This window comes from Numenius arquata, chromosome Z, assembly GCF_964106895.1.
Source record: "Numenius arquata chromosome Z, bNumArq3.hap1.1, whole genome shotgun sequence".
NCBI lineage: Eukaryota > Metazoa > Chordata > Aves > Charadriiformes > Scolopacidae > Numenius > Numenius arquata.
Window position 1 is genome coordinate 48,580,049 of NC_133616.1, and position 13,249 is coordinate 48,593,297.

General features: G+C 39.7%; 1 protein-coding gene across 1 annotated transcript in view; it reads right to left on the reverse strand.

Annotated features, from left to right (window-relative positions):
- Positions 1–4,808: 4,808 nt before the first annotated feature.
- Positions 4,809–13,249, reverse strand: part of SHC3 (SHC adaptor protein 3) — a 63,157-nt gene continuing 54,716 nt past the window's right edge. The window contains exons 8-12 of the mRNA XM_074165922.1: positions 12,459–12,612; positions 11,413–11,509; positions 10,304–10,498; positions 7,819–8,114; positions 4,809–4,937 (exon numbers count right to left, since the gene is read on the reverse strand). Coding sequence (XP_074022023.1) covers positions 4,809–4,937; positions 7,819–8,114; positions 10,304–10,498; positions 11,413–11,509; positions 12,459–12,612 — 871 coding nt within the window. The remainder of the gene's footprint in view (positions 4,938–7,818; positions 8,115–10,303; positions 10,499–11,412; positions 11,510–12,458; positions 12,613–13,249) is intronic.

Sequence of the window (13,249 nt, forward strand, 5' to 3'; positions counted from 1 at the left end):
CATTCTTCATTAATAAAAAATGACACTTACTTTGAATGAATATTTGCCTGGGTGTGTTTGGTTGGTTTTGCCTCAAGGAAGAAAAAGGAGGACTGCTATAAAAAACTGTCATTTGACCTGTATATTATTTGACCTTCATGGTATCTACATAAAATGTAAATCTGCATCTTAATCCCCAAATCTGAGGCTACCTTCCTTTTCTGAGTCATCTGTGCTGTCTCCCACAATGTGGGGTAGCAGAATGAGTCACCCAGCCTTAGCTTCTTTCTTTCTTTGGTTTCCATGGCCTGTTTAAACATTCTTTATTTAGCTTTTCCCCTATATAGTGCTTTTGCTAGAAATGTGTATCTCTGAAATCTTATCCCCCTTACTGAGACAAAAAAAAAAAAAAAAAAGCCCTGCTTTTTCTCAGTGAAAGTATACAAGATGCTTATGTTGGAAGATGCAGGGGAACAGATCAGCACTTATGAACAAAAATGTCTCAAAAAGAGATGATTGGTAGACATTGCCTACATATTTTGCAGTTCCCCTCCCCAGATGTTCTCCTTTAACTCTATCAACCAGATAGCACGTGTATAATTTGGCAAGAGCTCTCTATTCTCATTAGTGATTTATATGCCTATTGACTCATGTTTCCAGGCTTCACATTTCTTATCCCTGGTGTTTTCTCTTCCAAGACAGCTTTTCACTCCCTATCCAAGCCTCTGGTTAACTGCAGGCAAATTGTATGTCGATGTTCTTTTCCACAGGCCTGCCTTCATTCCAGCTGCACCCAGTGCAGATGTGAGCAAGGTCTAAAGACACTGTGTGAGTGAGTAAGTACAGCTAAGCACAAAGCATTTAGTGGGAATTTGCCCATATCCTGATAGCTTTGAGCAAGCATAGATTTGTGGAGAGTGCAACCCTAGGTTTGGGCAAAAAGACCATGCAAATCAACATATTTTTGATGGTACACTAAGGTAAATCTGAATTTGGATTTTATACAGACATATGTTAAAAATATCTGGAAGATAAAAAGGGAATTCTGTCTGTTACTTCAGCTTAGACTTTTTTTATGCACAATTACTTTACACAGATTCTTGGTTCAAATAGATGTACTCCAGATAGACACTGACTAAGATAGACTAAGACTTGAGAGCAGAGCAGAATTTGTAACCTGTTGCCAGAACATTCACAAGTTCCAAAGTTCCCCTTTAGAGCTGTGCATTACCTGGAGGCTGCAAAACTCTGTTAGTTTTCAAATTGAGCATTTGCTACTTACAAATATCTACATATGCATCAATTCTATTATGAATATATTGTAGCTGGCATCTGGCACTTGATGTGCCAGCAGCAATTGCACCGTGGTATAAATTTTATAAATTCTTCTCATCTTACTGCACAGCATGATGCCTGGGGACCGTGATGATAAGAAATGTGAGCATATTATTCCACAGAGGAGAAAAAGAGTGAACCCAGAATACAGAAAATTCAGTGCTGGCAGGTGACATTACTAGACTGTTAGTAAATATTTTCTTCCAGTCATAGCACACATTTTGTACACAAAACCTGGTCCCAGGACTACGTAGTTTCTATCGAACATGTGTGGCAGAAAGGTTTCTGGCAGAACCATCATTATCTCCCATTGTGAATCCTGTAGGATGTGAAGTGGAGGAGAGCTACTGTATAACCATCTGCCCTCACCCTATGTGGAAAGCCCTGGGCCGGGAGATAGGCAGTAAGCCATAGAAATTGCATCTCCTCCTATGGTCTCCACCCAGGCATGGCCAGTTTGAACGTGTTCTTGCTTTAGGGAAAGGAACCTGGGCGTCCTCACACTGAGCAAACTCCCATAGAAGTCAGAAGGTAATTCAGTTTCCAAATCACATTTTCTACCTTTGAGGTTTCATTGCTTCTGAAACATCTGAAATAACTGAAAGTTCAGGAACAAGACTGTACCTCAATGTCCAGTCTATTGCTGCCAGCATCACTGGAAAATTTTATTAACCTAATAATTACTCTAGATCTGCAATAAAATGAGTCAGAAGGATTTGGTTCACTTTTGAAAGTTCTTTGTTTAAAGGAATCAAATGCATTTTCATTGCCCATAGTTCTCATAGTTGCAACACAACTGGAATCAAACTGAGAATCAGATAGTACTCAAAATCAATGTAGACAGCCTTGCAGGATATTGAGAGTTTCAGTTCTGACTTCTCACCTATACCCTGGGACAATATCAAAGAATACCATAATATTGTCTAATCTCAGTGATTTGTATTGATTCTAGTAAATTTGTTCTTTCAGTAAATTCTCAAGTTCTTGAAGTCTTAATATTGAATTATCATGAGCAAGTGTCTAGCCCTTGAGATTGCATAAAAGAGAATAAAAACAGAAGGTGAGGGGACTCAAAACTAAAGGCAAACATTAAAAGGCTCAAATTATGCTGTCAGCTGTCTGGTTTTCAGCCAATTGTGCATCATTTGAGCCCACCTCATAACTTCTACATCTCTTAAATTGCTGGCAGTGTTGGCTCCTCACAGAAATGAGCCCTGCCTCTCTAGTAGGTTCACTTCGTTCTTCTTGAGCTCAATGTTGAGCTCTTTGACTTTAACAACAACAGTTTGGAACTGGCTATACAGTTTCATATGGGGGAAGCCAAATTACCGAAGTGACAGTGACAAAAAGTAATGGCAGGATCAACAAAGGGAGAATTGATTGGCCACATACCTTCCCTTCTGGACAGCTTTGAGACCATTTGGTTCCCAGTGATTTAGAAAAGCCTCTGGATCATTGCACCTGGCCAGACAGGATCTCTGGGCCCACTGTGGCAACAGGGCACTGTCGCAGCCCAAAGGTGCTACCTAGAACCAAACTGCATCTGATCAAGCTATGTGTAACCTTTGCATCATCAATGGGCATGCTAAGCTGGGAAAATGGGCTGGGCTGACAGGGCAGTTTAAAATAGCCATGTTTTCCTGGAGGCAGAGTTTGTGAAATGTAGTCTGGGGGATTTAATATTTCTGTCAAGCTGTTTCACTTTGTGTCTCCTTGCCACCTGCTTCAATTTCCAAAACATGCAGCTAGGTGGCTGCTGTCATTAAAGCTACAGCTAGGACAATGGTAAAAATTTTTAGATGTTTATTTCAGTATATGTTTAGTGCTTTCATTCATATCCCCATATCTTGTCACATTTTCCCAGGCATACACTGACAGCATGTTTAGGAATCTAAAACAGATACAGGGAGCAGGTGGGATTTTTAAAGGCGCCTAAGGGAGTTAGGCAGCTGGCTCTTACCAAAGTGATACACGACATTTAAAGTACAAAAGAGGCCTTTTCTTGTAGTTAGTGATATCACACTAAAAACTTTCCAGGACATGGCTGTAAGGAGGTGGAAGAATGGAATGACAAAAGTTATATATGACAAAAAACGTGGCAACCAAGATACTTCAAAATGGAACATGGTGAGACATGACTACTCTTAAATGAAATAATTTTGATTTGGGGTATAAGAACTCCTGCTTTGGAGTATAAGAACTCCTCATCTTCCTTTGCAACTTCCAACCTGATACGAGGACAACCCAAATTTTAAGAATTGCACTAACCTCAGTGCTATACTAATTTGGATTGCAATATAGCATTTAATTTCTTTTCTTTGCTCTCAGCTCCCACTCAAACCTTTCTTAAAACATTTCACAGTACCTAAAGCCAAGTACATTTATGCCAGAAATGCATATTTAGTATATGTGTATTTTTCAACTTGATAGTTAGAGAAAAGCAGTATATTTGCAATACCTGTCACTTGTTGAATGCCAAAGTCAAGTTACGCCTTGGTTGGTAAATGTAAATGATGTCATTTGCAAAACTGACACCAGAGTCATGATAGTTTCTACTATTTCTAAGAAGAAAAGATTTTTCAGATATGTCTTTGACCAACCATGTACATCTTGCATTAAACTTATTAAACACAAGTTATTTAAACTTCTCTAATAGGTATGTAACATTTCCTGGGAGACTGGTAATTAAGGACATCTAGATCTTCACCATAAGGAGAGAACTACTTATAAATAACATAGCACTCAAATTAATGAATTAAAGTTATAGAATATTGTTATATATAATTAGAAAAAACAAATGCACACACCTCATACACAGAGAGATGACACCAAAACATTGTTAAAGCAAGATACAAATGTTTTGAGTAGCATCATGTAAGAATTCAAACTTGACATCAGAAAGATAAAATGCTTTTGATATCAGTGACACTGAATAACGCTTTTAAAAATCATTTTATGCTTAATTTCTGAGTTGGAATACTAGTTGCTGAACTCAGATGCCTTCCATGGTTAACCAGCATAATCCACCAGTAGTTGTGCTTCTTAGGTAAAATTGGAAATAAGATTCCTAACATTCACTTTCTCAAGAAATTGAGACTGTTGAATTCTATTTTTATCTAAACAGTCACAATTGACATTTTTCTTCTGGTAAAATCACATGGCATAGACACACACTGTCAACAGACTGACCTGAAAAATACAAATATAGACTTTTTATATATTAATGTGTATATATACACTATCAATATTCACATTAGAGAATCTGGACAATTATATTGAAATTAGTTTTTAAGAAAGCCTTCTGCTGTGACTTCATGTCTACATAAAGCATTGAGAATTTTCAAGTGTACTGTGTGAAATGGGCCCTCTTAAACTGAAAGAAAACATACTGGTGAATATGTGAATATGCTATTTCTTTTAATATACATGTTTTTTCAGATCTGCAATTTCACTTGTAGCTTGCCAATTATAAAAACTAAAATAGTTATCTGGAGTCAGTGTTTCCTCTCAGCAGGCTGCTGCAGGCAGAGTTCACTCCCAGAAGAAACTATTGGCAAATTATTCTTCAGATGATGATTGATGAGATGACTTATACTGTCAAAGACACGATCTTTTGTACGAACCTTCGAAAAAAGGATGCAAGAAGATAGATAAAAAAATACTTTTTCTCTTAACTTTGCACTAAAATTCTCTAAGAATAAAATGCAACAATGAATCATGTCTTAGAGACTGATCTCTCTTCCATCAAAATCAGTGGCAATTTGGCATTTCTGGAGTTTTGTTTCTGTTTTGTCTCTTATTCCTTCTCTCCAAGCAGATACTTTGCATGCTACCTATGGGCCAGTCTACTATTACACTTTCTGAACAGGTCTGCTTGAAAACTTTGTTTAAGTCAGACTGTAAATCAGATTTTTAGACCAAATTTTCTTCTTCAAGAGACCACCTGCTTCTTTTAAGTGTTTTCACCTTTTTCATTAGAAAGAGCTGGTCCTCCAGAGATGCCAGAACCCAACTCTTCTCTGTGTGCTTCAGCATCTTTGTGCCTTCCTTAACAAAGACCTTGTTCCTCAGGTGCTGGAAAATGCCCTTCCCTAAAAGCAATCCAGCCACCACATGTGCTTGGCTTGGTACATGATAAACCCCCATGCCTTTGAAACTGGAACACTTCAGGGCAGGGGATGTCATTTGTCTAGCCCATTTTCCAGGTCTCTGCACCAGCATCCTGCTAAGTAAATTATTACACCCATGATAAGAGGAAACTGATTTCACAAGGTAAAATGGTCAAAAATCAGGACAGACCAAAACCTAATCTATATTACAAAATAATCTTTAATTATTTAACCACACCTTCACGAAACATTTCCTTCCTATGTTTAAAACAAGTTAGCCATACAGCTTCCATAGGCAGAGCAGAGGTCCTCTCAAGCTAATGTCATGCTGCAGTAAAGATTTGTATTGGGATGGCTCAACACTGCCTCAAGGAAAAGCCTGTGAGCACTGCTCTGAAGTGAGGCATGTCATCTGTTTTCCTTGAACTTTTCTCGGAAAGCAAACAACTTTTGTTAAAACTTCCCACAGCCAGCTTATGCTGTGGTGGGCACCTCGCTTGAAATATTTCAGTCTTCATCATTAAGTTCTGGTGAAACTGCTAGAAACTTAGCACAGGGTAAGAAAAGAACCAAACAACTTGAATGGTAGGTGATGCTCAGTCCGCATGTAGCTGTGTCACTGAAGAAAATGAACAGGCTCTCCCAATTTCTGAAACATACTGTTTTAAAACATAACTTTCTGTAATTATTGAAAGCTACATTTTCAAAATGGAAAGACATCTTTAAAACAGCAGTAACTTTCCTTATCTATAACTAGATTAACACATTTTCAGTCCATTCAACTCAGCTGAAAGTTTTCTCACTATAGGCAATATGTTCTGCCATCACCAGAGTTCAAGCCCTAATTCTAAATACAGCAGAAATCCTGCAGTCCTCCATTTTAAGCATCCCTTACCTGAGCCAGAGATCTTTTAATTTTTGTCAGTGGGATAAGAGCAGAAGCAACTGGACAGTTAATTCTGCTCTAAATACACACCCTTACAAGCTGTAAAGTGTCACTGGGTAATTTGTGAGTGAAATGAATTTTCAGGCAGCCTTTGTGTGAATCGTTTTTTACAAATCATCATGCTGAGGCCATGCAGAAGAAATGCAAGCTGCTGGCATGCCGCTGTGGCTGGCCACACAGTGGCATTTTATTGACTATTCTCCACTCTGACAAGTCACAAGTACGGCTGCTCAGGTGCTGTGTAATGATCCCACAAATCATATAGACAGCACAGTTAACCTAAATACAGCCACAGAAAAGCTGTTGTTATCAAGCGGTGCCTCCTGAGCGAGGACCTTCAGAATCATTTGGGCCATGATGGCAGATCACAAGTAGGCTAGGGGAGGGGGTACGTGCAGAGAACAAGCAGGTTCCTTCAAGGAGGTCAGCAAATTTGTTCCTCTCCAAAAGGCAGTACAGAAAAGATGGGGGGCCTCTGTCCTTTGCCTACAGGAGGAAGATGTCCTAGGAGTCATCACAGGGCCCAAGTACTCCATGCCAGTCAGCGGAGCAGCAGAGCTGCCGGTGGGACATAGCATCCCTGTACTTGCTGTGTCACACAGCAGCATTTTCCTTGCAGTAGCCCGTAACAGCTATTTGTGGGTTTATGCCCTCATGTGGCAAACGTAATTACAACAAGTACAATGGGTATTCCACATCGCAGCATTACAGACTCTGCAGGACTGGCATAATTCAGCTGACTGTCGCAGGCTTCTCAGAAGGAACAAATGCCGACTCCTTTACAGGAGTTTCTCATTTTCTTTGGGCTTGTCATCTAGAGTTGTCTTTCACAGAGGAAGAGGAATTGCCCACTCAGCTACCAGGAGCCAAGAATAAAACGCATGGCAATGCTTTCATTCTCTCAGATGAGACTAAGCCTCCCCAGAAGCAAGACAGAACAGGCCAGCTGCAGAAAACTGGAGCTCCCTTGCCTTCTCCATCCTGCTGCTGGAGGGTCCCCTTGTTGGCTAATGGAGTCTGTGTGCACCAAAGAGATGGAGCAGATTTACCTCAGTTGTCTCCTGGTCTTAGGTGCAGGAAAACACAGAGGGCCTGGTCCGTATCTTGGCTGACAGAGATGTCATGTGGAAATTTATGGCATGAAGGCTTGCTGAACTTGTGGAGCCACCAGCAGCTTCTCATCAGGAAGGCTAAAGAAGTGGCTTAGCTGCACTTTTGACTAAGACTGTACAGCAGTGGCCAAACCTTGACCTTGCTGGGAATTAGGTCCCTAAGGCACCCTGCAACATGCAGAAATCATGCAGTGGGTTTTCTGCTATGCATCAGGGAGAGAATTAGAGATGTGATGGCATACTAGAGATATGAATAAGTTGTAAACAAGATTAAACACATTTAGAGAAAATGTGTAATGTCAGAAACCTCCTGTGTTACTGAGGAATCAGCACTTACAGTTCCTTCCGGGTCCACCAAAAGAAGATGCTTGGCTTGTCCATTGTGCATGCCTGTCAGCACATAGGAGCCAGGATTCGTGGTACTCTTCCTCACAAGGAAGTCTCCACATTTCTTTAACAGCTGTTCTGCTTCTTTCCTGCTCATTTCTCCTTGATACCAAGGCTCTGTACTCAGCTCTTTTGCTACAGTCCAGTCAGATGCTCTGGATAAAAGAGGACTAGTGCATCCAGTAGAGATGGATTTACTCAACACAGCATCAGACGTTTGGTTCTTGAGGGCATCTTCAAATGGTTCTGGTTGTGGAAATAGGAACAAAGACAAGATCATTCAGAGGTAAATCATGTTACAAAATGGTGATATTCCAGTCATTTTTAACAGGATTTATTTTGTGTTACAGCCACTTCCCTTTATCTTTATGAAAAAAATGAGGGAAGATATACTGCTAGGCCTACTGATTTATCGATTATATTAAGACTGAGGAGTCTAATATTTTAAACATGTATGTTATCCACAGAAAGCCGCTGATAAAAATCAGAGGAAACGTTGGTAGGAGCTTTTGAAAGATTGGGATTTTATTTCAGTAATGGCTACTCTCAACACTTCCATATATATGTCCTGGTAATGGGCAGAGCTCTCCTTTTGTCTTGCCACATATGCCAGACACTTTCATTTAAAATAAATTGCATAATATGGGCACCCAATGTCATTATACTTATATCTGGTCTCTCTTCAAGCAACATATTCATTTAAAAATTATCCATTACCAACTCTTCAGCCCAGCATGTCTAGAAGGGATCAGCTGCCCTTATCACTCAGCCTGCCCCTGGCCTCCACCAAGGAAGGGGACTTTACAACATATACACAGTCTAACACCTTTATCTTGATTTAGCTAGCTGAAATCAGCCTTGGGGAAGCATCCTTTAATCCTGAGCTAAATCCTGAACTCAGTGTTACTTTCTGTAGAGTGGAATGAAAAAATGTATCATTACAGGTCTCAACAGTTTTACAGAAATAGTAAATAGGTCAGTGCATGCTTCATTATATGCTGTACAGACCTATTGGAAGCTATTTTCCTTTGCAAGATGTGCATCTGGTCAACTAGCACATATTAAAAAGAGATACTGTTCTGTGCCTGCTAGACTTATTAAATGACATCTGCAGAGCAATTCCATGAAGCAATTCACTAGCTGTAAACAGGCTGCTCAGATATGAGGAGTACCAAGCCATGTTTGCATGGGGCCACAGAGAGGTTAATTTAGCTCAGAGAAACAGGGTAAATACAGCTTGTTGATATTCAGCTAATTCTCAAAACCAGCTTATGTATGTCTTCACTACATTGCAGTCTACACAAAGCCCAACACATATTTAGCTTGACAAACCATTCAGGACTAGTTGACACATTTTTTAATACTACTTTTCCCCGATGATCCAATAGTTAATAAAGATTAATGAAGGATGGAAGATGGAAGATGAGAAATTATTTTTCCCAATTTTTAGGAAAAGAATGTGTATAAAATACAGGTAAGCATGTGCATGCTAGAAATCAAGGCTAGCACGCCCAATTTTGGACAGCAGAATTTTCTTATTTCAGATCTATATTCACAGATCACCCTATTCCCTCACCCTTTCTTTCAATCCAAAGTCTCACTAAGCTGTGGAAATAGAGCCATATCTGAGCAAAAACATCACAGGAAGACAGTTTTATGTATAGTGAGATAACAGAAATACAGATATGATATTTTAAAAATGACATTTGGGCACCAACTGCTTTGTCTCACTGCCTTTCAATCACGTTAATTGAATTAAATAGATCATGTGTCAGCAATTGATTAGAGGTAGCAAGAATAGAAAAACAAAGAATAGAAAAACTGCTTTCCCTAATTTCCTATTAAGTATCTCTTCAAGGCTGAGAATAATGTGTATTGGTAGCAGCAAAATCAAATTATGACTCATGATTAAACTATCGTTCTATGGCTATGACTCTGATTTTGGAAAAGCTGGCTTCAAAGTTGGAACAGATAATTAGATAGGATAGTAGGCCTATCTGGAGCAAGGCATAACACAGCCTAACACTTCCCTCTCAGCATCCTTGTTGCACAAAGCTTTCGTGGTATATGCTGTCTTCATAGTAACTCATTCACAGGACATACTGGAGCTAATCCTCCAGCCATTCACTCCTTCACTTTCCTGCATGACAAGCCTCCTGATGTATTTTCCTTCTGATATCTGCCTGTAATGCTAAGGACAACATAGACTGCAACTCAGCTCAACTCAGATGTAATACAAACTAGGTTCAAATCTCTGGCCACTCTTATTTTAACTTGGTCAGATATGAAACCACCATAGGAAAACACTACAATTCACCATGACTCCACCAGGAATACTAAAATTTTGAGAATTTTAAAATTCTTTTTATACAGAACTAATACATAAACATACTGGGTCGCTTGTTAGAAAGGGAGTGAATAGGAAGGGAACTCACTCATGTCAAACAGATCTTTTCCTGGGCTGCTCTCTTTGATATCATGTGCTGTTCCACTGATGGTACTTTCAGCATCTGCCTGAAGTGCCAATAGAGCCTCTATATTTATATGCTGGGTGTTCACGTATGTTGGCATCTCTGCTGTTGCGGTTACTTGTGATTTCCCTTCTGGCATACTACATATATCCACAGATCCTAGAAAATTCAAGCCTTTTTTATTTCTTTTTTGTATTTGACAGAACAGGGTTGTTATAATGACCAAATAATATCACACTCCATTACCACTGATTTCAAATTCCCTGGAATGGGAGATGTAAAGTCAAAAACTGCAGGATTTAGTAGCAAGAAATATTTATGAATGGATTCAGAACTGTGTTTCAATGAGGGGGTGCGAGTGTGCTACAATTCAGGAGGAAAGGAAAATTTTGTAAATAAATATTGTCAGTTCCAAAACTGTTGGGAAGTCATGAGAGAAGAAAATGGAATAAAATCCTCAAATCTGTGCAGTTTAACAACAGATAACATATTACGGTATTTGAAACGAAAGTGTCCCCAGAAACACAGTAAAGTTGTCATGTAAGTGTGGAAGGGGTGAAATTTCACACACATGTTTTGATGTGATTTGCTTAAAATTCATCGACAACAACAAAAAGAACACTATGCATTATTTGCTATTTGTGGAACAGAGATCATGTGCAAACTCATGCATCTTTCTACATTTTAAAAAAGCTTCTGACTTTAGGCTCTTCCTTTGGAAACTCCCATCTTGCCTACCCTAGTGTGTCAGATTTTCAGAACAGACCATGAAGCCTGCCTTTAAATACCATGGGGTTTTAAGACATGGTGAGCTAGACAGTTGAAAGTTTGGGGCAACTCTATGTGTGAATTTCTCTGCAAAAGATAAAATTTTATGAAGGTGTGCATTTAATAATTTATCCAGAGGTAATTACCAAATGCTTTTCACTGACATCAATGCTAAAATTCAGACAAAGGGAACCTATCAACAAAGTGCAGTTCATTGCCCTAAGACTTTGAATCATCAGACTTTCACATGCTTTGGCGACCCAAGACTTCCTGCAATATTACAGCTAAAAACTAGCAAAACTCACCTTGCTTAACAGGCCCATGATGCAAATCTTTACTGAATTTGTCTCCTAAGTGACGACTCTGATAATAGATTTGCTCTTCTCCCACTCCTGCTGCAGACTAGAATGGACACATGTGCAAAGAAATTTTCAATTACCTTTAAAATGCTCATATATATTATGAGTGGCTCTGACAATTTCCTCGGCTGCATTCGGTGTACTCCCACTCTTCATTTCTGATTCGTCATGGTGTCAGAATATATATCTCACAAATGCATTTGTGTAGGAGTAAGACATTACTAGTGACCTTCATGTAAACTTCTCTGCTTCCTGCTTTTATTAACCCCCACAATCCCAGATGACACATCATGTCCTCCAGTACATTTGTCTTCACATAATGAGCTTTGGCAAACTGTGCCTGGGAAAAGCATTCCAGACACTCCCAGCACCCTCCAAAGTCTCAGCTGATAGACTCACATTGATACCAGGGAATGCACTTGGGTACCGAAGGGAGGATGCGGTCCCCAGACAAGGCCCCTCTGGATTTAAGCAGAGTTGTGCTTGCTCTAAAAAATCCTCTTAGGTGGCTATGTTGACACTGCAGCCAAACTTCCTGCAGCAACGCTGTAGAAATACGCAAGCTGACCTCAGTTCAACATGAGGTGGAAAACATACCTAGAAACCTGGCTGAATAGTGATGGCTGCTAAGTTATTAACATAATGAACAAGTTAGTGACAACAGTGCTAGATTCTTCTGCATCAGATCTTCCTCAGCTAGTGTGCATTATTTGATACTCTCTGAAGTAGACATGGTTTCTACGAATGTAGTAATGATCAGTTGTTTTCTCTTCCTTGAACCCGTGTAATCTTTTAACACCATGAGGAGCTCACCTCCTTTTGTTTGTTCTGAACCTGTCTAATTTATTGCCTCCTAGATCTTCAGTGCCCATTCAAAAGGAAGCTGGCCATACATGAAGGGCCAGCTATAGTCCCAATATCCGTTTTGAAATACACATTTTAAAAAAATTGTGGATCCATCAGCAGGAGGGCTGAGATGCAATTGCACTGACCTGAGCTGCATCTGCAGCAGTAGGAAGTCTTGTTTTGAGCCTAGCATCAATGAAGCCACCGGGGGGGGGCATTTTATTTGGGATGTTGTTGTAATAGGGATGTTCTGTTGCCTCGTTATCTTCCTCCATCCATGGCTCATCAAAACTCTGCACCCTATAAGAAAGTGAGTGCTTTATTTTCCCCCTTGCTTGCAAAGCAATTACATGTATTTACAGCATGTTTAGACTACCTGTCAGGGGATCACTGTCATATGTTATTTTGACAATTCAGCTACCATCATAAGTCAGGAAGCAATGATGGTTCATGTAACAGACCCTCTCTGTTTAGACAAACTTGATCTAAACCTCCTCTGCAATGAATTAAATCCTTTATGCTGAGTAAAGGATGTTTTTACTTAGCTTCAAAGACCACTGTAAGCTGCATTAACAAACAATTTTATTTTACCTTACAGTAGCATTTATAATATTATTACTTGATTGATTGACTAAGCCCTAAAACTTTTGTTGTTCTATCACCAGTATAAATCTGGAAGAGCTTCACAAAGTCAAGAGATGAGATCTGTGGCTTAGGAGCACGGTTGAGAGTGTCCCTTGGGAGACAGTCCTGAAGGGCATAGGTGCCCAGGAAGGCTGGTCATATTCAAGGAGGAACTCTTAAAAGCACAGGAGAAGGCCATCCCCAGGTCCTGAAAAACGAGCCAATGGAGAAGAAGACCAGCCTGGCTAAATAGAGAGCTTTGGCTGGACCCCAGGAATAAAAGGAAAGTTTATGATCTCTGGAAAAGGGGGTT